General features: G+C 38.9%; 1 protein-coding gene across 2 annotated transcripts in view; it reads right to left on the minus strand.

Moving 5' to 3' along the window:
* Positions 1-27,916, minus strand: part of TMEM163 (transmembrane protein 163) — a 100,999-nt gene that overhangs the window by 24,342 nt on the left and 48,741 nt on the right. For both annotated transcript variants that reach the window (XM_074595025.1, XM_074595026.1), the window contains 2 exons: positions 15,171-15,214; positions 14,008-14,099 (listed from right to left, as the gene is read on the minus strand). In XM_074595025.1, the coding sequence (XP_074451126.1) occupies positions 14,008-14,099; positions 15,171-15,214 (136 nt within the window). The remainder of the gene's footprint in view (positions 1-14,007; positions 14,100-15,170; positions 15,215-27,916) is intronic.

Raw genomic sequence — 27,916 nt, forward strand, 5'->3', positions numbered from 1 at the left:
GTATAAGAGCTTCCCACTAAATATGTACTACATCATTAGAGATATAATTGATCTATAATGCAAAATAATTTATCACTACAGGTTTGACAGGCAACAGAAAAGATCTAGCAAAAAATGCATGAATCTGAAATCTCAGTTTCATGTAATGTATTGCTTCTAAAAAGAAAGAGGGACAGAGTCAATTTAGTCAAAACATTCTAAAACATAATGGAAAATCATGATTTGATTTTCAGAAACAGTAAGCTCTCTTGAATCTTTCAGAATGCAGTATAGTTTAAAGAATAAGAGACTAATTTTGAAAGGACAGGGTGAGGGCATCTCTCTGATATCCAGGCAATAATCAACTTTTAGGTCAACTAAAGCTCAAACTTCCAAAAGGTTTTCTTAGAGCAATGGTACTTGGAATGCAAGAGTAATTAAAACTATATAATTAAGTTGTCAGTAAAGAGAAATTAATATTACAATTTTAACAGTGAAACCACCAAGCCTTCTTTAGCTTGCTGTAAGTCTTGGTAGCAGATCATGATCTGCTGAAGATACTTCTGGATGTATTTTTGAGGCAGTATTTCTATCTGAAAATGCAGAAGATAATATAAAGTATAATTCATTGTATTTGAAAATGAACTCATCAGTTCTTCAACTTTTCAATATAACTTTGTCACAGATGAAACATACTGTTAAATCAGCTGTGGTGCAGCCTCAGCCATTGAGAATGAAACTATTTGGACTTTCAAAACTGCCAAAGACTTTATACAGCTTTTGAGCTTCAGTTACTGCTAGTTCACTTCTAGTGGAATTCAGAAACATGATTACATCTAAATCCTAAAAACTAAACTCATGTCTCCAGTCTAAAGCTTGGTTCTGGGTGTGCTACAACCAGACAATTTCCAGAAGACATTCTTCTGAAAGCAGTACTACACCCCATATACAACCTATTTATATTTATACAACCCTATAAATACCCATTTTGCATGACACCAGTCCTAGATATTTGCAATCACACCCATAAAAATAACATCAGTGTAACTGTATTAGAGGACATATAGCTGCCACCTCATCTTTTCTGTAACACATTCCCTCTATGGAGCTTTAATAGACACAATCCTTCATTTTGATGACAAATTCTCACAACTCATAAGGAAACCAGAAAAGGAAATGTATCACTGTAAGCACCTGATCGTCTTTCCCTTAATCAACATTTTGTTACTTTGCATAAATTAATGGCTTTTAAACAAGTAGCTATGAAAAGTACTGAGATTCAGACGGTTCCATCTCCACAAACTGTCCATTTTCAAGCTGCTATTACTAATTTAACATGTTTTTTCCTCTTTTTATCACAAAATTACTTTCCTAAGGAGAAAAAGTCCAACTATTCAATTAATTTGCATCTAGCAGACACAGCAAAACAGCCTTCTAATTCATGGATTTATCCTTAATTCTGTCTTATATTTGTAATTACTTGTTGCAATTCCCTACAGGTAGTGATAAGACTAAAATTCTGTAATATCTCCATCATAGAATGAAGACTAGTCTCACTCAGATCTCTATGGTGATTAATCGTCAACGTAATAAAGCAATTTTACCTTTAGCATGGCTCTTGCCACACTGACTACTCTTTACATGAGCTGCCCCATTCCAGCCAAAGGGACTGCCCTTCGGTGTAAGCAGCACGCAGCCTGAAGTAAGACTACAGATTTTAGACTCCCAGCTACTTGTTTTATAACATTTGGCGGGGCGGGGGGGGGGGGACAACCCAAAAAAGAGGTAATAAGTTACAAATATATCCCCAGTGACAAGCTCTGCTATATACTACCTCAAAAGAGATCTGGGGTAAGCTACGCAATGGTGACTGATAACAGTTTTCCTCATATCAATTGACTGCTATAAAATAGTCACTGCAAGAGGCTTCCCTTCTTAATTATCATCCTGCTAGCTTTCTGGCAAATGGAATACACTAACACAGTACCAACAAGGGTTTGTAATGAAACTTTTGGTAATTACTCCGCTCAAGTCAATCTGCTCTTATATGCAGCAAAGGTGGCGTAACAGAATTTAGATTCAGAAAAAATAAGCGACGCATACGAATACAATCTGCAAAAATGTGTTAACTTTCTCTTAGTAGCTCACAGAGACAGTTGCTTTGGGGCAGTGGAGAGAGAAAAGGGTCTCGTATCCATTACATCCTGGAACTTATTTTACCACCACAGCTGAAGTTCATTAAAACATTAAAATAGTCCCTGAAATGTGATGACACCGTGTGGAATAAAACAAGATTGTCAGTAGCAATCTAATTACTTCCCAGTTTTGTTAACATATGATACAGCTAAAATGCAATATTAAAAACCTAACCTCCTTGGCAAATATTGCTCTGTTCCCCCACCTTTTTTACTCATTGCTGTATCTCAGATTACTTGATCTTTTTTGATTACATGGGTTATTTGGGGGTTTTTTTGTTACTTTCCCCCATGTAAAGAACCTCACAGAACAGCCCAGGTTGGAAGGGACCTCAAAAAATCATCTGATGCAACCTTTCATGGGAGAAGGAGCCTAGACGACATTATCTAGCACCCTGTCCAATCGCATCTTGAAAACCTCCCGCGATGGGGACTCTAACATGTCCCTGGGGAGCTTGTTCCAGTGATTGATTGTTCTCATTGTAAAAAAAATCTCCTATATCAAGATTACTTACGTCATTCACTGAAAACATTGCTTACCTTATTCATGGAAAATATTTTAATAATTTCAGCAGAGCTACAGAGATAAACATGACAAAGAAAACTGTGAGAAAAGTCATTATAAAACATTAGCATTTTTATTAATATTCTTGAGGTAGAAACCATGTTCTCACATTTGCAAAGCTGCCATCAAAACAAGCTTCAGTTCCTCATCTAAGCCTCTGCCAGCTACAATACTTATAAATAAAAGATAACACTCCTAATTCCTACATATAATTGTGTTACCTTCCAAGAGCTGGAAGGTCTAGTTTATTTTAATTCTGTATTCTCTTGACTGTTAAGAATGTTACCGTGATATATTTTTTTAAGAGAAATAAGTTTTCCATCATGGGAACAGTGGAACAGTTTGCCCAGAGAGGTTGCAGAGTCTCCATCCTTAGAACGTTTCAAGACATGACTGGATAAAGTTCTGGGTAACCTATTCTGATCTCACAGCTGACTCTGCTTTGAGCAAGAGCCTGGGCTAGAGACCTCCTGAGGTCCCTTCCAACTTGAATTATCCTATGATCCTATGAATTTTTATTCACAAAATCTTTACCTCTGCAGGCTCTGTCAAGATCTTTCAGCACTGATGGCTCCTAATAGCCCACAGAAAAAGAAACGTTAAAATCTCTACAGGCTGTTTTCACCACTGGAGTGAAGAGGTAGTGTTGAAACTATTACTTCGCAAGGAACTGGAACTTAAAATGAGTTGCAGGGCGATAAGAGCAAGATGAGCTCTAAGCCCACGAGTAACATGAGCTTTTTCAGCAAAGCTGAGCAAATCAATTTTATCATGGATGCAGGATTGAATCTCTGAATAAACCCACTAATGAAACCTCTGGAGTTTAAGTAAGAAAAAAATTAAATGATAGAAGTAATTAATTTAGTAAAAACTATAAATGTGCTAATTCCTGTTTCCCTATGATTTGAAAGGATTTTAGTATTAGTGGGTGACAGAGGGAATATCATGTATGGAATCATTCAGGGGAAGTCATATGGCACAACACACAAGGCAACTGCCCAAGAGGTTTTGCTATGTCAGGAGTAGCAATAGCCACCGCGGCACACACCCCCGACACTGCAGGGGCAGGTGACAGCGAGACCTCTATGGCTGGGTACCGCATCTCCATGGCAGGACAGGGCCTGTTCAGTCTACTGCACAACTGTGCCAGAAGCACAGCTCCGCTGCCCATTATTTTAAAAAGAGGCATTAAAATTACAATGCAGCTCTTCACTAGCATTTGCTCCTTGCTACCCATTCTGCAATATTGCTGCGATAATTCTAGCCACGTTTTTCACTAGAGTGACATCCAGAAGTGTAAAGACTGTAAAATCTGCCTCTTAAACCCATTAAAGGGTTACTCTAAAAAGAACAATTACTAGTCACTGTGGCGCGTTACTCTAATGCACAGGCAAAAGATGCAATATCGGCCTCAGTCTCAAGATTCCTGCATCTTTGTCATGCTCTCTGCTAATCTTAAACTTCTTTGTGTCCAATTAGACAGTTATATTGCTTGTCCATGTTTGTGGTGTAGCTTATCTATTATCAGGTTTAGTTACTGAGGACGGCTTGGACACCAAACTGTACACAATCGCAGCTTTCCAGGGTATTCACACCTGCCTGTTGCTGGGTGAAGAGGGAATAGAGTCACTTTAAGATGCACTTTAAAAGGAACAAAGTGGGCACACTTCTCATCACACATGTTCCATAATCCACCTCCAACTGCCAGAATTCAGATCAGAATCGTTACAGCTACTCCTTTTTCTCACCATTAAAAAAAACCCAAACCAGATTACAAAATAAAGAGAATTCAAGTAATAATCCAAATTATCACTGAAAACCAATTTCTCAATTATTATATTAAAAAATAAACTGCATTATCACACAGTCTAACCTCTTCTTAAAGAACATGGAGGGGAAATGCTGTTTATATCTGAGACTCAGATTAACTATGCTAGGGATCCATTTCATGTTGAAAATGTTATAGGCCTTCTAAAACTTTTATTATCCTCAGGAGTTCAACTAGTCACCGCAGAACAGGGTACTTACATCCTTTAAAATCACGCAACTGAACTGAGGCAACAGTCCCATAAATAATTTGATTCTCCAGGTATTAAATATCTGCCAATAAAAGCTAACAGGCACTTCTACAACTCAGATTTTGAAAACTCTTACGACCTATTTTGTAGTTCCTGGTCTGCACAGACTGTACAGTTGCACTTATGGAAGACCTGCCTTACAACCACCCTCCCGGCTTGTGAAGAGCTGGTCACCGCTCCTGGCCTTGTAGAATCAGAGATTCTGTCATTCCCGAGGCTGGAAATTAAAGCCTGTGGAGAATTTCCATAATACTCCTTTTTATGGCACTCATCAAATTCCAGTACAGAGCACCATCATATCCCTGATTTTATATATATCTATATATGTGTGTGTGTGTGTGTAAATACTAGGCAATATACACAAATACTGCCTAATCAACTAGCCGTGAAGTAAAAGGAAAGGCTTTCACAAATTAAATAGATTTTGGATCTAGCTCCAGTAAAATCATTGCCAACTCTACAGATGCCACACTTTTAGAAACAGATTTTAGAATGTATAAATATATACATTCGCTATTTCATATTTAATATAAATTCTACGTGTGAGGATTTGGTGTGTGTGCGTGCATAAATGTATGCATACACGCATTTCTGCCTGGATAAGAGCAAAGTTTATGATTGATTCACTTTTGCCTGAATATGGGATAGTGGATTTATGGAGAAATAACGCATTTTAATAAGTCAGCCTAATGAAGCACCTCTAAAACTTGTATCTAGCGCTGTACCTGCATATAGTATTTTGGCTAAATATTTCAGAAGAAAGTATGGTGTAGAATTTTTCAGTGTGGTTAAAAAGAAACTATATTTCTCCTCCTATAAAGCAGATATCCAAGTTTTGCAAACTCTGCACTGTGCCTCACTGCGTAGGAGAGATGTGCATGTGCCATGTGAGGACCAACCCATGGCAGCCGAGAACTAAACAAGAGGTAGGTTCTTAGCTATTTGCAGTTTGTAGGCTACATCCATGCATTTGACATTTTTCCAGATCACTTAGCTATTCCATTCACTCATCACAAAGGAGTTTTTCCTCCAGCCACAGAGGTTTGCCCTGAACTGTGGGTAGGTGTGGATTTTGCCATCTGTGCTTCAAGTCTCTTTCGTATGTATGGCATAGATAAAATTATCCACGGTTTTTTCAATGTGACTGATATGTTGGGTCTGAATTGAGAGGATTATTTTCATTCAACACTACCTAAACAGACAGTGCTCATTTAGTTGGGCTAACCAGTACAGGAGAGCCAATCTGCACACGAAAATTTAAATACAGTACTAATACTGAAAATTAGGGGTTTTTAATTCTATGAACCAAGAGTGAATATACTCTGCAACCATATAGATCAGTATGCACTCTTATTTGAATCAGAGTAAAAGAAAGAAGAGCCAGACCTAACCTGGCAGTATGACAGCCATTTCCTCCCATAAAAAGTAGTTTCTAATTCTTTTAAGCTTTAGGTGCAAGAGTAGGATACGTCACAGTCCCCATATTCCATGCGTAAATGTAATACAAATATACACAGTATAACTTTAGTGAGGCTCCCCATCCCAGACCCTGGGGTACATATTCTCAAGTGGTGTCATCTGAACACAAGCAAGGGACAAAAAGGGGGTTTGGTCAGTTTGGAACGAGAGGCTCCCTCCACCTTAGGGTCTTACCTGTCATCACATTTTCTCAGTAAGAAAGAACTCTTTACACGAACTCCCCACGTTTCCCCAGCAGCCAGAGAGACACACTCACTTCCTTCGCCAGCAGACATGGCTCTACAGGAGGCGGCAATGGTGATGGCTCTTTACAGAATTGGCACAGGGCAGTCACAAAGTAATAAAGGGCAACTCCAACGATTACCCTCAAAGCAAAAATCACTGGTGGGATGAAAGCCTCCGGAGTGCTCTGGACTAGGCCATAAGCAACTGGACAAGAGACTATAGAGCAAAAGTAGATTTGCAACTAAGAGAGATAACGTAGTGCGAAGCAGTAAGGTATCATTTCATGAAGCCACACAGCACTTTCCCCTAGCAACTGAAGAAGGATACCACACACACATCCCATTTCCCCCATCTTCCAGAAATTAATTGCACCAGAAAGTAAAGAGCAGGGGGACAAGGTGTCAAAGGAGCATTTGTCCATAAGATACTCATGCTGACAAAGAGAACACCACAGCAAAGGGCAGTTCCTTCGGGTATATTCAATTCAGAGTGGGTATCTACTTACCATACACAGACTTATACAGATGATTTTATTATTACTGTTTACTTAAGTCTAAATTCCAGAGAGAAGGTAGCTAAGCAACTGGTAAGGGTTTCCAATCATTTCACTAGGCTGCTCCAAAGGTCACATGCCTAAGAAGATGCGAGGTTATATAGGCAAAAGTGTTCAAAGCTGTATGCTTCTGCTTGATAAACATCTATAGATTCACAGCATTATTTAAAACACTAACATGCCTACTTGCTGCACTGTCCCATTTACCTGAAGAAGTTACTTACAACCAAAAACCAAACGCAAGGCATATTCTGTGAAAAGATGACTGACAGAGAGTATGCACCCAGGAGGCTATCAAACAGCCCAGGAAAGCGACTGGTAATTTTGTAGTCATTGGGCATTCTAAAAAAATTGTTGATATTATTAATATGCTTCATAAAATGTTTTCCAATAGCCTAACACCGATGTCATACTGTTACATAGACATAAATTTCACCCCTAGTACAAAAAGTCCTCGGAAAGGGTCAGAATATCCTTATTTCCTTCCTTTCTCTCTTCGTTACATATCCCTACCTAACAGATAAGCCAGATATATGGATATTCACATAGTGGATTCCTAGAGTTCTCTGACAACTGAAAACCCCAGAGAATCACCAGGTTCTTCCTTCATCAGACAGAAAAAAGCACAACAATGCTGAGCATTTATAAACTGAAGATATATGTACACATGTGTGTAAATATGTATACACACACACACAGATTGGAAATAAGATGTGCATCTTTACCAGTGAGAATAATTAAATATAGGTGTAGGGTAGTGAAGAATGTAAGAAATTTTCTAATTGTTGCATCCAGCATGCTCATCATCAGTCAGGCTTCTTATTTATCTGTCCCTAAGAAGCAGTCAAGTATCTTACTTAGAGATTGCTTTTAGCTCAAACTAAGCTAGAAATTCTTGGGTTAAGCTCTTACAGTTGTGCTTTTCTGGATGTCAAAATAGATGAGAATACCGGTCCATTCTATGATTCTCCCCATAATTTAAGAATCTATTAAGAATCAAATCCTCAGGGCAGGCGCTTTTCACTTGGCCAGTGGGTTCAGCACTATGACAGCATCAACTCCAGCTGCCGCGGCTGAGGTATAACGTACGGAGGTGAAAGTTAAGTTACTGACACATACCAAAGTTTTCAGACAATGTCTAATTGCAAAGCTGCAAAGCCTGCAAGACCTTCCCAATTCTTGATGTATTGTTTCTAAACCTAGCACAAGGTGAGAAAAGAGATGCAAAATAAATAAAGGAACAAAGACAACTGAAGCCACCTACTGTTCCAGGTAAAGTGTCATCTTACCCACGAGGAAAGAGCACTCCAGAATCTTACATTGCCCCACCAAGGACAGAAATGACTGTCTTCTCCTGGCAAAAAGCTTTTTCAGCAGCAGGTGGAGGTCTGACAGATATCTGCACCCTCATCTGCCACAAGATAATTCTTGTTATTTTAATATTACTGCCAATATTTTGGCTTCAGCAATATAAGAAAAAAAAAAAAACCATCCATATCTGCATTCATTATGTACCATGTCATGGCAACACAGAGCGCCATGAGTTCATTGGCAATTATTTGCCCATGATACAATTTAATTTTCTTATTACAGTAATAAGGGAAAGAATAGCTGGAGTCTGACATATGCAATCAAAAAAACCCCACCGACCCAACAGTGAAAGAAATGTGAGCTTTCTGCTCGTGGCTTTATCCAGCACGCTCATTATGAGTAAGGTTTCCTTTTTACTCTGGCACGGGGTTAAGAAAGATGTTGACAGGCTGGTTCTTGGGAAACACAGAATTTAACTTGATACCACCAACAAAATAATATATAATAAACACCAGCTGCAACTGTCAAGAATCACTCGTAAAATATGCTGCACAAAGTTAGTTTTTGCAATACTGAACATACAAGCTCAAACAAAACCCATTAGACAAAAATAAAAACAACTTCTAGCAATGGATTCTACGGGCATAAGCAGATACTCGGTCCTGCACCGCATTGTACAGAAATGCAAGATTGTCGCTCTGTAACATAACAATAAGGATATTGCTTTATAGCCTAAGAAGTAGCACTACTCCATTTACTCCATTTGACCTGAGCTGCTGCCAACTAACTCTATTTAAACTTACCATGAGCAAAGTCCTGCTTTCCTGAGCAGAAGGAATCAAACAAGAGATGTTTCCTTTGTTCACGGTTTTGAGATCTTTCCAACCAGCTATACATAAAAAGCTACATCTTTTACAGCTTTTTTCACAGGGCTGTGTGTCTGAAGTTTTTTATTCTGTTTTCTTAATCTTTCATTTTTTAGTGGTATTTCTCACTTTCTTCTCACACACAGTTCCAGCACTGCAACCCATGTCCTTCATTCCTGAATTTAACAGATCAAAGAGCTGCCCTTTGGCTGTAAAGCTAGTTACTTGTTCAGCCTCTCATGAGACCTTTTTCCAGGTCCCTAATGCTTCAGTCTTCTATTAAGAAATTAGTCCTACTGCTATTTACTTGGTTTATTTATGCACATGAAAGACCACTGTTGCCACATCAATTTCAATAAATTTCTTCCTTCAACAGAATTTAAATTTGCTTCAGCAGCCCAATAAGCTATTATGTTGCTAAAGATTTACTAAAAGGTAGAAGAGTAGGAAGAAATTCTTTACTGTGAGGGTGGTGAGGCACCGGAACAGGTTGCCCAGAGAAGCTGTGGCTGCCCCATCCCTGGAGGTGTTGAAGGCCAGGCTGGATGGGGCTTTGAGCAACCTGGTCTCGTGGGAGGTGTCTCTGCCCCAGGCAGGGGGCTTAGAATTAGATGATCTTTAAGGTCCCTTCCAACCCAAACCATTCTATGATTCTATGATAATATTCAAGAATATTTGTACACTGATTATGGAGAGCAGGAAGGGGGACCATTCATATTTCTTTGCGCATCTTGAATGGCTGAGTGATCATTCAATGTTCAAATCACAAAAGAGAAGATTGGGTTCAGACCTTTACCCGGACAACCTGCTCTAACTGACCCTGCTTTGAGCAGGGAGTTGGACCAATGAGCTCCAGAGGTGCCTGCCAACCCCAGCTGTCCTACGGCAGAGCACTGCACAAAACTCTTACCATGAAGTAATAAGCTGTACCTAGCCCAAAGTGCACAGGTAGTGGGGTCTACTATACTTTCACAGTTTCTGGTTTATCAGCTACATCAGAGTACATTCCTTCCTCTTAGTTTCTCCTCTTATAAAGAAAAACAGGCAATCATAAGAATTTTATTTTTGTCGTAAATTTTCATCTTTTTCTGAGATTCAAAATTATTTCTCAAGTTACTTCAGCACTCTTTCCTTTCTTGGATTTCTTGATCATTGCTTTGTTGATGATTTGTTCAGCACCTCTTAAGTTGCCTGCATGTTAACTTGCAACCCAGCAGATCACACTGAGCAAATCAAGGACTCGTGAATGATGTACTCTGACTCTCTTCCCAAATCTCTGTGGTCCTTCGCAATTTTTGCATCTCCTCAAGACCCACAATTCTTTCAGACACTCTTCTAAAACTCATAAAAAGTAGTAGCCTGTTTTTACCCTCTGTTTTTACCCTGCCAAAACAGGACGATGGTGAAGTGCAAAACTATCAAAAAAGTACCAGTAACAAACACATCAAATATTCATCCCACTCCTACACACTCTTTCATTAATGAGCCAGCTAGGAAGAATCAAGCAGTGTCTCATATGGCCTGCAATCTTAACAGTGGTTTATACCTGATCTTGGTAAATATTCATTATATTTTCAAAGCCACTTGGTATATTTAAACATAAAGCATAAAATTTTATTTCATCATAATTTCATCGCTATTTAAGGCATACTTTGAACATCACCAGATATATCTTTTCACAATGACTTAAGAAAAATTCTCATTGATAGACTTGAAAAGCCTGCCAGCTTTAGCTTCTCAGGCCATCAATATCAAAGAATTTTCAAGGAGGGCAAATTGCAAAGGTAGGTTAAAATATATTTTGCAATTACTGTATGTGAACCACCATGAGAATCAACAAAGATGCACATTGTATAACTTTCGGCATGCATACACTGAAAAAGCACCTTCTCATCTTGCCCCAGAAAATGAGAGAAATCAATCTAGTAAAACTGAAACCCATTAAACTGAGTTAAACACAGCAAGACAAATTTTCATGATAGTTTCAGCACTATAGTTCCCCTGAAGTCAAATGGAAATGCACTGGTTCAGCTTAGCAGAACTTGGCACAGCAGGCAGTTTTGTACTGTTCATTCTGAGTACCAGCCCATGAAACGTTGCATCTCTAACTTCCATATGGCTGCATCTTAAGATTATGCAGTTCTTTTACATCTTAGCATTTTATTCTAAGTATTTAATTCATAGCACATCATGAGTCAGGCTGTATTCTCTGTGTCTTTTTCTGGGGTTTTGTTTTCCGTTCTATCTTTACATTCTCTCTCAGTGACATCCAACATTCAGGGTTGGATCTAACATTGCCCTTCCATGAGAGGCTTTCCACTGATTTCAACAGATTTTGGATCAGTTTCTTGCTGACAAGTTTATGAAACAGGAAGTTGTATAAATTTGCAATACATAATTAATTGGCAATTCCACTTTTTCACGTTATTTTCAGATATGATAGGAAACACAGACAAACGTAATATTTCAATCAATAAAAGACAGACCTGTAAATAAAGAACTAAACTGAAGAAATCACTCTGACACACCTTACTCTGGTAAACAGTAGTAATGCTTCTGCAGAAACCCAGGGTTTTGCACGGCCTCCTGCACTAAGGCAGAATACGACTAGGCGCATGGAAACAGGAATAACGCAGAGCATGACCTAAGCACCTACGTGAATTTGCACCCAACTGCCCAGGAGCCGGAGGGCAGGCTTCCCCAGTGAGGCACTGGCACACAGCAAACAAGGACTGTGGAAGACCAGGTGTAGTTCAAGGCACATACGATACAAAGATTATTTACAAGATAAGCAAGCAGCCAGGAGGAGTCATGCAACACTTTCCCGGCATAGAGGAAAAATAATTACAGTCTTTCAAGCAAGAGATTGATTAAACACAACATGAAATTAGAAATGTGCCTCCCTCAAAAATCTGACACAGTAAGAGTTGCCTTAAGAGACACAACCATCTCTTTGCTTGTCGGTACTATGTTGATTCTCACATCAATTCTAGAAAACCAGACTGCCTATCCAGTGATTCATATTCCCAGCATATGGCAACATTCTTTCACTCAGTACTGATCTCATCATGTAACCTTAGCTGTCTTCAACTAGAGGGCACGACAAGTAATTCGTTGACTTAATTTAGCCTTATGTAAAGCAGAGGGATTATATGAAAGCAAATTAAAAATGGGCATAAAAAGCAGGAAAACATGTTTGCTACTTTGCTTGTTCATTTCACTGGTTTAGCCATAGGGATATGTTGATTCTTCTTTTGTACTGGGATTTATTTTCTCTATAAAGTACTTTACAAGGTTCACTTGAAAAAGCTCAACAGAAGGAGATTTCAAAAATATGTTAATTGAATGTTGACAGGAATCTCTGTGGACGCCCACAAAAGCAAGATACTCAGGAAATGTCTGTTAAGATCTCCAAATTTGTGCAGAAAGACTAATTTTAATCACATATTTCTGGATTTATTTTTATGAATCAATGCCACATCAATCTTCTATGGCCTTTTATTCCAAACTGTTAAATATGGAGCCCTGCCAGAAAGGAACTCACAGCGCTGGCAAGCTGTTGCATGAGCCTGAGTTAATGTATGTAAAAATACTGCTTCTTGTTTTCTTAGTTTTTAGGAAAGGATTATGAAGACAAGTTATAGTCCCCTCTGTGTGGCTTTTTTTTTTCTTGATCCTACCAGTTACGTAAAAGCTCAGTTTCATCAGGCTTCCCTTCTTGTAGGAGGGACTTCATTAGGGGTGTTTCAGAACAAAAACCACCTTATCCCCCTTTATTGTAAAATTGTAATGCCTTCCAAGGGATAGTTGAAATATCTTCGAACAAGCCAGATGGGATACTGCTAGAAATGGCAGCACGGAACAAAACCAAAGAAGATAAACGTGCTGCAATGCTCCATCTAGAGGTATCCAAAGCTTTAGTAGGAGGTTAAAGTCTTCTTTATGCACTAGCTGGCACAATTCTTGAGCCCATCTCCACCTGATCTTCTCAGCTACCACATGCAGAATGTAATTTCCACTGTGATCAATACTGCAATGCAAATTAAAGACTTTTTTTCCCCATACGATCTATATAACAAGCATTAAATATGCTTACTGCAAGCGTATACTTTTTTCCATAAAGACGACAGGCAAGTATTGATATACTCTTACTTACCAAAACGGCAACAGTTCTGTAATAAAAAGGGTGTGTCTGTCTCTCTCTTTGTACAGCTGTTATAATAAACTGTGTCGCCCTGCTATCATATCACTAATACAGGCTCAATCTTATCAGATGCTCTGTAATCTCAACTTCTAATATTATCACTAGCAGTTGAAGCGATTTACATTCAAAGAGAAGGGGTTCATATTCCAATCTTGTTAAGGGAAGCACAAACATAATACAAGCATTAATTTTAAAAACATACTCTAGGAACAATAATGGAGTAAGATGCAAAATAGAAGATTTAAAAATCCATTACAGTTTGCAAATACATTTCATTTGATACAGATGCTGGAGGGGGAAAAAAATAAAAAATCGCAAAGACCTAACAAGCACTATCTTGGCTAAAAAGAAACTGAAAATCACAATCACAGGGAGGTTTGCTTAAAGAAAGGCTGCATGTTTGGGACCAAACAGTAAGTTGGCAGAAGGAAAGAATACTTGCTGACATGACAAAATGTTTTTTGTCAAAGCTCTGGAATCTGTAGCATCACAGCTTGACAGCAAAAGCTCTGCAGGCCTCTACCAAAGCCAGAAGTAATTAAGTGTACTTACATATACTCCCTGTGTGCAGAATGCACAGCAGCTGCGTTGCTGTAACGCCACAAAACTATCGCTGATGACAAAACATCCAGGGTAGCATCAAACTGAAAGAGATACAGAGTCAATTGTTTTGTGGGACATTAAATGTGCCCTGCATTAACAGTAATGCATTTACTATCCTGCTGCACAGGCACAAAGCTGCTTCAAATAAACCACTGTAATGAACGCAGGATTTACATTTATTAAATTGATCTTCACATTTTTGCCATGTATTATTGCACAACGATACACTTCAGAGCTCAGGAAGTCAACCACAGGATTAAAAACTTTTTATTTGTAATCCATCACCTGTGGAGAAATGAAGAAAAAAACCCTCCACAATCTGCCACTGTGGTACCACAAGAGTTAAAATACTAATACGAATCTTATGTAAAGACTCTAAAAAGAAAGTGTTTGAAAATGCGTGGCAAGTATTCCTTTTTCCTGCAAAGCAACTAATTTTCTGCAATAGAAGGTTTTGTTTCAAACAAAGCAAATATTATCTTTTTTTCAAAATCCCATTGTATCCAGATTTCATATTATTCTGTATCATCAGCAAAATTGCCATGTCTGTGTTTCCAGTTAATGAAGACATGATGTCAGGTAACACCAAAAAATAGGCTTGTCCCACTGTATGAACTTTCATCCTTAGGTCAAACCTTCTATAGACTCAATACAACCTTCAAATTTGAAAGCAAAAGACAAATTATTTGAAATGAGTCATTTTGCTTGTCGTTAGAAATTTTTTGGTCTGACGCTAATCAGGAAAGTCAAGGCAACTACTAGAGAGGAAAGCTGTCATCCCAAAGTCAATAGGAGTTTTACTGTAGACTTCAATACAAAAAGGGTTACAAAAAGTTCAGAAGGTTTTGCAGAAGCAAACCACAGCTGGTGGATTATACCTATCAATGATGAGTCATGCATTGATATTAACTCCAATATAAGACTTAGTAGTACAATGAAATTATCTTTACTATCCTTTCCAAGGTATGACTTCAACAGTATCTTTTTCTAATCCATCATTGACTTTGCACACCTTGCCGTGAACTTACAGTAAGAAAAAATACAGTATTTCATGTTCAGAAAAAGCCCATGGAAAAAAAGGTAGAGAATATTTAAGTTGTATCTCTACTTACAGCAAATCCAAATGATGATGCACTGTATCTCATTACGGAGACAGCTAAAGGAAAGAAAATATTATTTAGAATCACTTTAAAGCTTTCTAATATCCTTTCTTCTTCTCTTGTCTGAGAGTTACAAAACTAATTTCAACACACGGGCTTAGTTTCACCCATTTCCCACTAGAATGACCTGACCGACCCTTAAAAAGTTCCACAAGGCCTCATGCTGCAGAAAATGGTTAGGTCACTCGAGAGATGCTTTTCTTTCTTCCAAAACCATAACGGGGCAGACCTTAGTGTAGCATTCAGAAACAGTCTGTTTATGAAACATGCTGCATTTCAGATGCAGTTTTGAGTAAAAATGTGTTGAAAACACAATTTCAAACTCTCAGAAAACTTTACATGTCTCAAAGTGCTCCTTGCTCCAGCTAGGCACCAAAGTCCACCTGAACTGGTTGACAGGAAACTATGCAGGCCAATACACCCTTCTTGACTGCCATCTTTTTGACAAAAAGCCCGAGGTTAATTCACACAGCCTCAAGAAATAATTCAAATTCCATCCATTTTTCATTTCCAATGGAAAAAGCATTAGCAGGAAAAATTTTGACCAGCTTTGATTTTGACTGCATACTGCCTCTAAGAAAATAAAGAAGAGTCTAAAAATGGGCAAACATCTAGAAAAAAATTTATAATTTTATTTCATGCATCCTAATTCTGTCATCTCAAAGTTCCCAATTCTAGGAGGTACTGTGCAAGGAAAAGTACCTTCCAGCAGCCCAGAGGCATACCAGGGAAGAAGCAGGCAGCAACGGAAGAGGCCACCACCTGGAGATGGGACTTCATCGAACTGCAGATCTCACAGGTTAATAGCAACACTACAGCTATGCCAAGCTGTTGAGCACTGAGCAGTTCTAACGTTCTTGCTGTGCTTTGTAGACTGTTGAGTGAGAACGGGACTGTTCCAAACCTCTGTTCCCTGAATAAAACGCATAGCACTCCAATTCTAATACTAAGAGGGCTTGGAATAAAACCTATAAGGATTAATTTTACTACTCTTATATGAACAGATACCAGCTAACTTACGAAGAAAAATAGATTTTTGTAAAAATAAAAATACTTGAACAACAAAAAAAAACCCACAACAGACTCATCAACGACTTTGTCAATCTTAGGCTGACAAACACAGTATCTAATTTTCAGTATTCCAGTACTCATTAGAACAGCTTGGCAGAACAGAGCTGCTAGGGTTTGACTGTTCTTTTCAGTAACAGCAAGCTGCAGTTCTGTGGCACTTATCTGGATAAACAGAAATTAAAATCTTGGAAAAAAATAACCCTTTTTTTACTGATCTATGGCATAGCTGTGGCCACAAGCATTGAAGATATCACAAATATTTGGACTTTATCATTACAGTTGGCCAAAGCACAAAGAAAAGTCATCAAGTTCATTTCCAGATTCCCATTTTCTCAGAGTTGCAGAGCACTGAAACAGTTAGTATGGGTTTACATCTCCCTCTCATTGTTAAATCACGATTTCCCACACTTCATCTCCTAGGTGAAAAAAGAGGTTATCTATCTTGGTCAGACTTCCCAGGCAAGAGCTACACTTGACAAGCTGACACTAGCTTGCAGTGATCCTGCTGCAAATTTGAACACTTCACTCCATAATAATATATCACCTATCAAATTTTCATTGTATGCCTCCTTAGAGGCATACAGTTTCAAAAACTGCAGAAGTTGCATCAAAAAAACCAGTGGCATTCACAGGTACACACAAGTTTGCAATGTTCCTGTCGTTACTGCTTTCATATGATGCAGTTCAAAGCCACACTTTTACTCCTACTCCTATTTCTAGCCTGCCTCTGTAGTGGAATTAGCTCCTCAGGTTTTACTAAATTGCCAGGTTTTTTCCCCACTCTGTTCCAGACTTATGCAAATTAACTCTATGGTTCCCTTAAAAATGAAGATATAATTTCTATGGGTGCTGAAGGGTATACAGATAGCCACACCCTAAGAATGCTTTAGGGGACATATTTGGTGTATTTAAAGCATAAGGTGTCTGGCGTGAGAATTGTCTTTATGTATTCTAACACAGTGAATATCCACAGCACTAACACACAATCTGTTTGGCCTGAGCTATCTAAAACAGGAATGAAAAACAAGTATTAACTAACAGTGTCACAAATCTGCTTAAACCCTTTTGTTAGCTAGTGAATATGACTGCCGGAAAGACTTTTCAAGGACTGGTACCCTACAGCACTAACTTGTAGTGGTAAAAGGTCATAATAAAAGTAGTAAGATCCATTTAAGCACTGGAAAGATATATTTTTATATTGCTTATTTACGTACTGGTTTTCTAATGGGAAAAATAACCCATTTGTCTGTCTTTCAGAGTCAAATAACATTAAAGCACCTGACTTAAGCGCATTAATACTTCTGCTGACAAGTACAGTCGTAAAGCTCACCAGCAAGTCACCCCAGCTTAAGTGGGATGTTTATCCACTAGTCTAGGCTCTATGGCAGAGAAAGCAACTGTAATATTGGCTTACAAGGTATCAACCAATACAGGTTGCCACAGACTGACCACAACCTCTAAAGACAACGACTGGCTCCCATTCACTCACTGAAGCTGAAAGGACTATTAGGGAAGTACTTCTTCACATCCAAGAACTTCAGACCCTCGGGCAAAGGAATAACCAGTTGGTCCTTATGCCTCCAGTAACACGGCTGTGTTCCAGGAGCAATGTACATCGCTGAAGGAATGGATCATGGAGTTTTTGCTGAACCCTTCCTTCTTCTCAATACACATTTTCGGTTATTCCCAGATGAGCCTCTGATGTAAAAAAAACCCCAGAGATTCCTAATCTCCATATTGAATCAGTACAATGGGGGGAAACAAATAATGAGGAAAGATCAGAGCAGGCAGCTTAAAAATCCTATGGAGCCACTGTATACATGTAGCAGCTACGCTGCCATGACAGTGGGAGCCTACTTTTAGCCTTTTTATTGGCTAAATTGGACAGCATTTTATTACCTCTACAATAAAGCAGATAATCCTAATGCATTTTCGTGACATTTGTAAACGGAACTTGCAAGCAGTCAGAAACTAAAAATAGAGCGAGCACAGTAAGCCACAAATCTACCACTGCCTCCACCTGCACAGCAACATCAATTTGTGAAGTCTGTCAAACTATAGGTCAGATTTTGCTCTAATTCCTTCAGCCCTTCCAAAGTGATCTCAAATAAAGAAAAATACCCTAGTTCCCACACATTCTACCCTCAACAAAATAAGAGGTTTATTCATTTCCATGTGCCCACAAAAAAATCATATGACTACGAGGGAGGTGATTCTGCCCCTCTACTCTGCTCCGGTGAGACCCCACCTGGAGTACTGCACACAGCTCTGGAGTCCTCAGCACAAGAAGGACATGGACCTGTTGGAGTGAGTCCAGAGGAGGCCATGAAGATGTTCAGAGGGCTGGAGCACCTCTGCTATGAAGACAGGCTGAGAGAGTTGGGGTTGTTCAGCCTGGAGAAGAGAAGGCTCCAGGGAGACCTTATAGCCCCTTGCAGTACCTAAAGGGGCCTACAAAAAAGCTGGAGAGGGACTTTTTACAAGGGCACGTAGCGATAGGACGAGGGGTAATGGCTTCAAACTAGAAGAGGGGAGATTTAGATCAGATGTCAGAAAGAAATTTTTCACTCTGAGGGTGGCGAGACACTGGCACAGGTTGCCCAGAGAAGCTGTGGATGCTCCATCCCTGGAGGTGTTCAAGGTGAGGCTGGATGGGGCTTTGAGCAACCTGGTCTAGTGGTTGGTGTCCTTGCCCATGGCAAGGGGGTTGGAACTGGATGGTCTTTAAGGTCCCTTCCAACCTAAACCATTCTATGATTCTACGACTAGCGCCCTAACCCTACAAAATCATTCCATTTTAACTCTTCAGCCATCTAAGTCTCCCACCAGCCTTTGCCAGGTTTAATCCATCTAAAATGTGTTCCTGGAGAGACAGGACGCCACAGTGACCCTGGGCCTCTCCTTTCCTTCTCTGCATTGGGACAGCACCCTGGTACCTTTGTGCACAAATGTAGTAGGCAAAAAATAGGACAGGAAATTATCTCTGCCTCCAATTCTCCCAAACAGAAATCTTTGGGATGAGTCTGGCTACAAATGAGAGATGGTACATACAAACAGCTCCTCCTCCTGCCATAAAAATCTCTCCTTACCTACTCAGAGAGGGGAAGACTATTTTTAGGAAGCTCCTCTTGATGGGACAATCGCTCCATCATGTTTGCTTTGAAATTAATCTTTTTGAAAGACATGCCTGGATGTCAGCACATAAAACAGCACGGCTTCAAAGCAAATGACCTGCACTTCACAGAAATCAGGTCGGCGATCTGAACATCACTGAAAGTGTTGAGTTTATTTCTATATATATTACCACACACATCTTGCAGGTTGTACAGAGTCACAAGCAACCAAAACTGGAAGTTGTGCTGAGTCAGAAGTGAAACTGAAATACAGTCTGCTTTTATTGCCCAGTGTTGGTAAAACATCAAAAACTAATGTTACAATAAATATTTCAAAATAAATCCATTCCAAGCAGAGAAAACCAAATGAGTAATACTTTCTAAAAATCCCTCACAACAACTGAAGGCAAGGAACAGACATGACTACCTGACACATGACTACATGATACCATTAATACTTACAAAAAACACTACTGACCAGGACCAACAGGCACACTACATTTCCCCAGGCACCTTCTCCCCTCCCCAAAATTCTAGTAGAGCAAAATGTATGGATTTTTATGCACATGCCCAAAATTTCTGCAATCAGCACAGTAGCTACAGATGGCTGCTAAACATCCAGTCTCTCAGACACCAGTCTGCCAGACATCTCATCTACACAGGCAGATCCAGTGCTATCCATCAGTGTCAGGTTCCTACACCCACACTTCTATCCCATAGCCGTTGGAATAACCGTACCAACCCTATCTATACAAAATCTTCAGCTCATTTTCCCAGTTTATAATTGCATCAACATGGTGAAGACCCTTATTTATGAGCAATACCATTTTACCGTTAGGTATGTATTTACTAAGTGGAAGCATAAGATTAATGTATATTAAACTTTTATATTTAAGAATATAAAAATATATTATATATATAAACTTGTATATTTGGAAGATGATCCAAGGGCTGGAGCACCTCTCCTGTGAAGACAGGCTGAGAGAATTGGGGTTGTTCAGCCCAGAGAAGAGAAGGCTCCGGGGAGACCTTATAGCCCCTTCCAGTCCCTGAAGGGGGCCTACAAGGAAGCTGGGGAGGGGCTGTTTGCAAGGGTATGTAGCAATAGGACAAGGGGCAATGGCTTTAAACTAGAGCAGGGTAGGTTTAGATTAGACATTAGGAAGAAGTTCTTTACAATGAGAGTGGTGAAACACTGGAACAGGTTGCCCAGAGAGGTGGTGGAGGCCCCATCCCCAGAGACATTCAAGGCCAGGCTTGATGAGGCTCTGAGCAACCTGATCTAGTTGAAGATGTCCCTGCTTACTGCAGGGGGGTTGGACTAGATGACCTTTAAAGGTCCCTTCCAACCCCATACATTCTATGATTCTATAATTCTAAACCTGGATCTTGATCTCATTAGAATTTATGACGATTTGTAAAGAAGTCCCTAAGACGGTTTGTTTTTCCACCTGCCTGAACGGTGTCATAGCGACTCTGTGCAGAATGAACTGCAGCAGAGTCCCAGGAGACTTCTGTCCTCGGGGAAGACTCAGCTGTGGGATGTGAGTCAGTGAATGGGGGAGCCAGATGCCATGTCCTCAGCTCTGCCACTGCCTGGACTACGGGCAGGGCTGGAACTTCTGCCTTGTAAATGTCTACAAAAGCAATAAAGCTAAGGAATCTAGGATTTACTACACCCTTCCTTTAAAAAGAAAGTGCAATCCCACCAAAACTATTACTCAGCTTTACCTTTTCCTTCATTTTTTTAAAGGACTGAGATCCTTAACATAAACGAGTGACTCTACTGCATTTTTAATAACAATCTACTTTACTTCTTCCGTTAACAACAACAACAAAAAAATCCTCAAGGTATCCTAAAAATCTTTGCAGATTCAGTCTGGTAACAAATTCTGCTATTGGTAGTGGTAAAGCTTTCCAGGAGTATCTTTTTTCCCTCGTCTATTGCTTATTTAATATTCTTAGGTGTTGTTTTCATCTATGGCAGTGGTCAAATCTTTAGCAGCTGCAAACTCCCACATCATTTACTTCTGCGAACTACAACAGTGTATATCAGTTGAATATTTTCCTCATTTCTTGTTACAGAAACAGTAGAATTTCAGGGCTTTGTGCAAAACTTTTCCTTTTAGTTTAATACAAACAATTCTTCCCAGCTTGCTGACACGTTAGCAAAAAAAATATTTTATTATTATTATTACTATTATTATTATTATTATTATCATCATCATCTGTGACTTCAGGATTTTCTATCTTAAATCATTAATTTTTCAATGTTTCAATTTCAGAATTTTTTAAAAACCTATCTTTTCTGGTTCTTGCAAAGAATTAAATGTCATTTCTCCCTTAATTCCCTTTGTTTACATTTTTTCTGATTATATTTGTCTCGTGGCTGCATCAGTGCCTCATGGTAAAAGATCAGAAGACTTCTGTTTCAGGGGTTAAATATTCACAGCATTGGCTTTCAGGCAGGCAGCAGGGATGTCGTTATCCCAGACCAATTATTCGTTATGCCATGGTGCTCACCAGTAGTTGCAACCTCAAAGAACAGCAAAGCAGTCCAGTCCTAAAGCTTACTCAGTTTCCTGGTTCACTTCTGTTTAATTTGCTTTCCCATTTACCATGGAAAGGGCACCCATGCCCCCACCAGCAAGTCCCACAAAGGAACAGAACAGACTGGGCAACTGAGCAGGACTGCACAATCCTGAACTACGAAACAATCCTACTACAAAAAATAGGGTATAACTTATCGAATGACAAAAAGATTAACCATGTGGAGAAAACAGGGAACCAGCTTTCTCTGCAATACACGGTAGACAGTCCCCAAGAGCATACCAGTAATATTAAAAAAAAAAAAAAAAACAAACAAACAAGCAAACACTGAATGATAGAGACACACATACACTGAGGGTAAATCTGTTCTGATTTCAGAAAAAATAATGCCTGGGCTCTCTTTTAACAGCTGCTGAAATATCTTCAATATACTAGAAGCCTTCACTGCCACCCTTCAGTGAGTACAACACTAAAAAATGCTCAGCCAAACATACCAGAGCAGTCAATTTTCTACGACGCTCTTTCCAGCGCAGCTAGAGATGAACACGAGAAACCATTTGTTGAGGGAAAGCTTTCTGTAAAACCAGAAAGCAAGCAACTCCAATAAGGCAGAGTTATGAGCAATTTCCAGGGTTGCTCAGAAGTGCACCGAGGGGTAACAGGAGAGGATGCGCAGTCCCTGTGCGGAGCAGGGCGCTGCAGTGCCCGTCTGGGAGAAAGCAGGACCTCTCCTGTCCAGCATCCCGCTGCTTCTCACACTCCTGTGCTTCCTTTCTCAGCTGCCAACCTTCTGTTTTCAAACAAGATCAGCTCAAAAAAAGAACACAAATACATGAGAGAAAAGGAGGAGTGGTATTTTTGTTCAGTTTTGGCTTTCCAGGGGGCAGGAACTAAAAGAAGGCCCATATGTTATAGCTCCAGTTGAGCTTTATCGGGATACTAAATGCATATGTTTGCATTTAAGAATAGGATTAAAACAACTTGAAGGTCTATAAGAAACATACTAGTTTTCCTTCCGGGCACACAGTGCAAACTCTCTGCAATTGAATATACAGGTGCATAGTTTTATCTGTTCTATTTCAAATGGGGTCACTGGAATCACCCAAAATAACTCAGTGCAATGACATTAAAGCACATTGTCTTTTAATGAAACTATGTATTATTGATGCCCCAACTCCAAAAATAACACCTGAAATGGTCTAGAATGTTGCAAATGCCCGTAACTGCACATTTACCAGGGAAGCTTTTGCAGCTTATACCTACGATCTACAGACTTTGTAATTTCGAGCCTGAAACTTCCAAAGCCAAAGGAAGCAGTTTGGCCCTGGACAGGACCAAGGAATGAGCAGCACCTTGGCTAAAAAAGCCATAAATGACCAGAAGTGTTGAGTGATACCAGACACACTCAACAGCTGTTTCTAAAGCCCCGTGGCCAGGATTTGTAACTCACTGTGTCCAAATGAAGGTTATCTAGATTTAATGACCTAGGAGACTCTCCAAAGGCAAATTTTTTCCCATTTTTTGTGTTTTACTGACTGGAGGCAAAGCTAGCAAAGAGGCATTCAGGCTCTACACAGCATAAATTCTTGGGAGTTTGGCCAGTTGCTTTAAAGCAAGTTTTACCTAATTTAACAGAATAAGCCAGAAGAGTGAGGTAAAGGTTTGTACACCCTTATCTGACTTAAATGGGTTTCTGGAAGCTTCAAAGAGATCCAGCAAACTCATATTTTATACATGTAAACCCAGACCTGTAACAGCTTGGACACAGGCTAAACATTTTTACCAGTCATTGAAGGTTTTGAATTGTTAATAAAAGAGCTGAAATACTGCCATTATTCTCAGGTTCTAGTAAGTTCCTTTCCTAAGGTCACATTAGAGAGATGAAAAGATCCTTTCAAAAAGATAATTAAAGAATGATATCATACACAAGCTACAGCTCAGATGTATTAACACAGAATTTACACGCAAGGATTCAGGCTAAGTGCAGCACAACCAACAATAAATACATGAATATCATTGGTTGTGCTATGTATTGTGCTATGTATTGGTGTATATATGAAAAAAATCTTGTTAATTAACTTTTATTATGAACATACGCACATTTAAAAGAATATAACCAGTGAGAACTGCATTCCCCCACCCCTGTTATTTGTCTCCATTACTGTAAAGAAGGCTAGTGGTTTAATTTTGAAAAGATGCTTAACTTGAAGTTTGCCAAATTTAGACTAAATTAAATATATCAGAGAAGTTCAAATGCCAAACCTCCAGATTCAGCATCTTTTTTATTTGTTTTTTGCCTATTTTCATGCTACTATTTCAAACTTGACTTGATTGTGAATTTTATTTTCAAGAGTTGTGGTATATCAGGCCTCAAGAGCATTACAATAAATCATCAATGCTGCTGTTAAAAACACAAGCAAGTCCAGTTTGAAAGCACTTCTAAGAAATTTAAATTATTGTCCACCATCATAAAACCTAATTCTCAGCATGCTACAAAGATTCAGTTGATAGGCCTTATAGTGCAGACAAACAGTATTTCATTGGTTGGTATTTCAGGTTCAAAATCCTCACACCAGCAGACGAACGTAACACAGCTTTAAATACCTGGAATCACACTACAGTATAACCTCTGCTCCATATAAATTGGCTGACCGAACTGCAACACGGAGGATTTAGACCAAGAGAGGATTTCATTAGCTCTGCCATATATCATATTTCTTTCTAGTACTCCAACTATCCCATACCTTAAATAAGACATTTTTTAAAATTATAAAAAAAAAAAATATATCTATCTGTGGTTTAAGTCTACTCAAGTTGGATTCTTCCTGGTGTTCTTTAAATTTAGGGAAAAGAAATACATTTTAGCCATGGTAAACATTCAAAACCAGTGCAAAAAAAACCTGCCTAAATTCTCACTTTTCCACATTAACTCTAAGAACCCTTTCTTAGCATCTGCTATCCACAATAAAACACAGGTGAATTTTCTAGTTTTAAACAAATACAGACATGCCAGATAATAATATTTTCACTGGAGTTCCATGTGAACTTCAACATATTTTTGAACAATTTTTGATCAAAGGTCCTTTTTTCCTAGAATTTCAGTAAAATTTTAAGCAGCTCGATGGATGCAGCAATGAATTGCAAAATTTTGAATTTACCACAGAAATTTTTCCAAATAAATTAGAATCTATTTCATTTTATTCGATGGATTTTAACTTTTTCATTCAGCGTGCGTGTGTGTAGAAAGTCATATTGTTTGAGGTCATTACAGACATATAACTACATTTACGATTTCCTCAAATAATAAATCAAAACAAACAATTAAAGTAGTCTCCCAATTTCACAGATACGGAAACAGAACTGGAACAGGGATCCAAGCAGACACTTGAAGATAGGGATGCAGAATAAGTTTAACAGACAGAACAACACGAAAGAGTATCATTGAAAAGGCAGCTAGGACCAGGTGGTTGGCAGAGTCTCGCACATTATGATGTCTTACTAAGTAACTTTTGACAAAACCCTTAAACATGCCCTTTTTTAGGATTCTTATCTATAAAATGGGATGAAAGTACTTCTATGCTTCAGGATGTTACACACAGGGAAAATCATTTTACCATATGGAAGCATCTAGTAATTCTGCAAAGAGTGACAGCAGGCACCATGAATATCTTATCTGCTTGAATAAACTGTTTAGTATCATGATCGGCCTTTTATGATATTTCACATTCTCAAAGTACTGCCTTAACTTTCAGAAATGCAAACTTTAACTACAGAAAGTGGTAACCGAATTAGAAATGATCTGCGTGATCTTTACGGCATTCCCACAGTTTAACAGTTGTAAGATACTCTATTTTTATAATAGAAGACTTCCTTTAACACAGAAATACAGCAGTACTTCAGAAGTGCATCGAGTGCTGAAAAAACATTCACATTGAAAATAACATTGTATTGCCCTTTTACTTGCATTACTATAATATAATTACCGAAACTAATTGAGTAGTACACCCCATCACTGGGTAACTACAAGCTCATTTTTGTCCTGCTGAAACCTCTCAAACACAAATGCAGTGAGACCCGTGAATGCAAAGGTCACTATTTTAAGCATCCTCCATTTTAGATACTTTTGAAAGGTTCTGAATTTGGAATGCAGAAAAATGAGTCCATGCAAAATTCTCAGTTGGAGACCCAATAATGAAGACACCCAAAATAATTATGAGAAAGAGCTATTAAAAACTACATTCAAATTCAGGTAAATGAGAATATATTGACAGGTTGATGCTTTTTTCCTTTTTTATTTAACAATTTCTAGTGTAATGATTTATCTGTGCTTTTTTTTTCTTTTTTTTTTTTTTTTTCAAAAATCACACAAATGCAACAGGAAATCTGTCAGAAGGAATGAAGGTAAAATAAGATCTTTGCTTGTCATTTTCTTTGGTATTTTTATCTGGTTCCTCCTTCAACTAACAGGTGGCTAAGTCCTGCAATTCTGTTCTTGAGGAAGATAAACAGGATTAGAATAAATTCTCTGCACACACACATTTGTGATTTAGAAACCTACGGCTGCTACCCTGGCTGGAGCCCATCCGCGCCTGGTTCAATGGATCTTGGGACAAGGAATAGCCACTCTAACCTGGAAGCCGGAGGGCACAGAGCATGATCCGGCGCAGAAGGACCCCACACAGCGGAACAGCGGGCTGCTGCTCCCAAACCAACTCTTCTGCTCTGTACATGCACTGGTGCCTTCCCCAGCACACCCTACACTGCCCAGTGACTAACGGCATGACTGAGTCCCTCTATGGTCAGTGGGAACAACACAAGAGAGGAGTGTAATAATGCAAAGATTGACAGGTTATCCTTAACATAATAAAAAAAAACAAACGAACCACTAAACAAAAAACTGGAGGCTTATATTAATTTCTCTATGCTTGGCTTTTCTGCATATGCAAAGAATGGAACATGGTGAGTGAAAACAAAACCAGAAGAAATTCACACTCATGACATTTAGCCTCGTATTAAATGTTCATTCTCTGGGAATTTTAATGACCTTAGAAATATGAAAACCAGGGAAAATTTGAACTGAAAAGCTTTGGTCATTGAAAAATAAGTAGTCATCTTCACAGCCTTTTTCATCATTCCTATCAATTTCAGAGATAAGACATGTATCATGGTACCCCCCCATTTTAATTAGATGGCTAGTGAGATGCTCCAGAACCAAAACAAGCTGCCAAATACAGTTAAGCAGCCTGCCAGAACATGGCACAATATTACAGAGATTTTCTTTTCACAAAGTGAGATTAAGAATGCAAACCATCCCAGCTGCCTCAGTGAATTAGTGGAGAAACTTTAAAACCTAGATTCGCATATGCATTTTAAAAAACAACATTCCAATTTCAAGTTGCTTTTTGGTGCAAAAATGTTTAGATACCTCAAGCTGGCTGTGGGAGAGGACATTTGATCAGACTTCTCCAGCTGGAGACACGCAGTCCATTTTAGTACGTAGGATCCTGAAGCCCGTTCTCAGAGGTGAAGATGTCAGACACGGAGCGCGTCATGCTAAGGACACCTCTATGTACTACTAGACAAGAAATAAGCTGCTCCATACCTCATGAAATCCTTCCATTTCATCTTCAGTTTTAACAACTGAAGAGTTCAGTTCCTGCTATTTAACATCTTAAACTTGTAAAACTCTCATGGGTGCGTTCCCTCACTCTAAAAATCTGCACTTTAAAAAATGCAAAATCACTTGCAGTTCCTTTACTGGTCTGTACGTTCAAGAATTTCTGTATGGGGCATATTCGACAAAGCACTAAAATTTGAACATGGAAGAGTTATACTGGAATAAAGTAATATTTATTTTGGAGCTGAGGGTAAATTGGGAAAACTGTCACAATTTTACACAATAGATTTTACTGGCCAATTTTGTCAATAAGCCTGAAAAATCCCAAAACAACTATGTTTTTTCTG

The sequence above is a fragment of the Larus michahellis genome, chromosome 7 (genome assembly GCF_964199755.1).
Source record: "Larus michahellis chromosome 7, bLarMic1.1, whole genome shotgun sequence".
NCBI lineage: Eukaryota > Metazoa > Chordata > Aves > Charadriiformes > Laridae > Larus > Larus michahellis.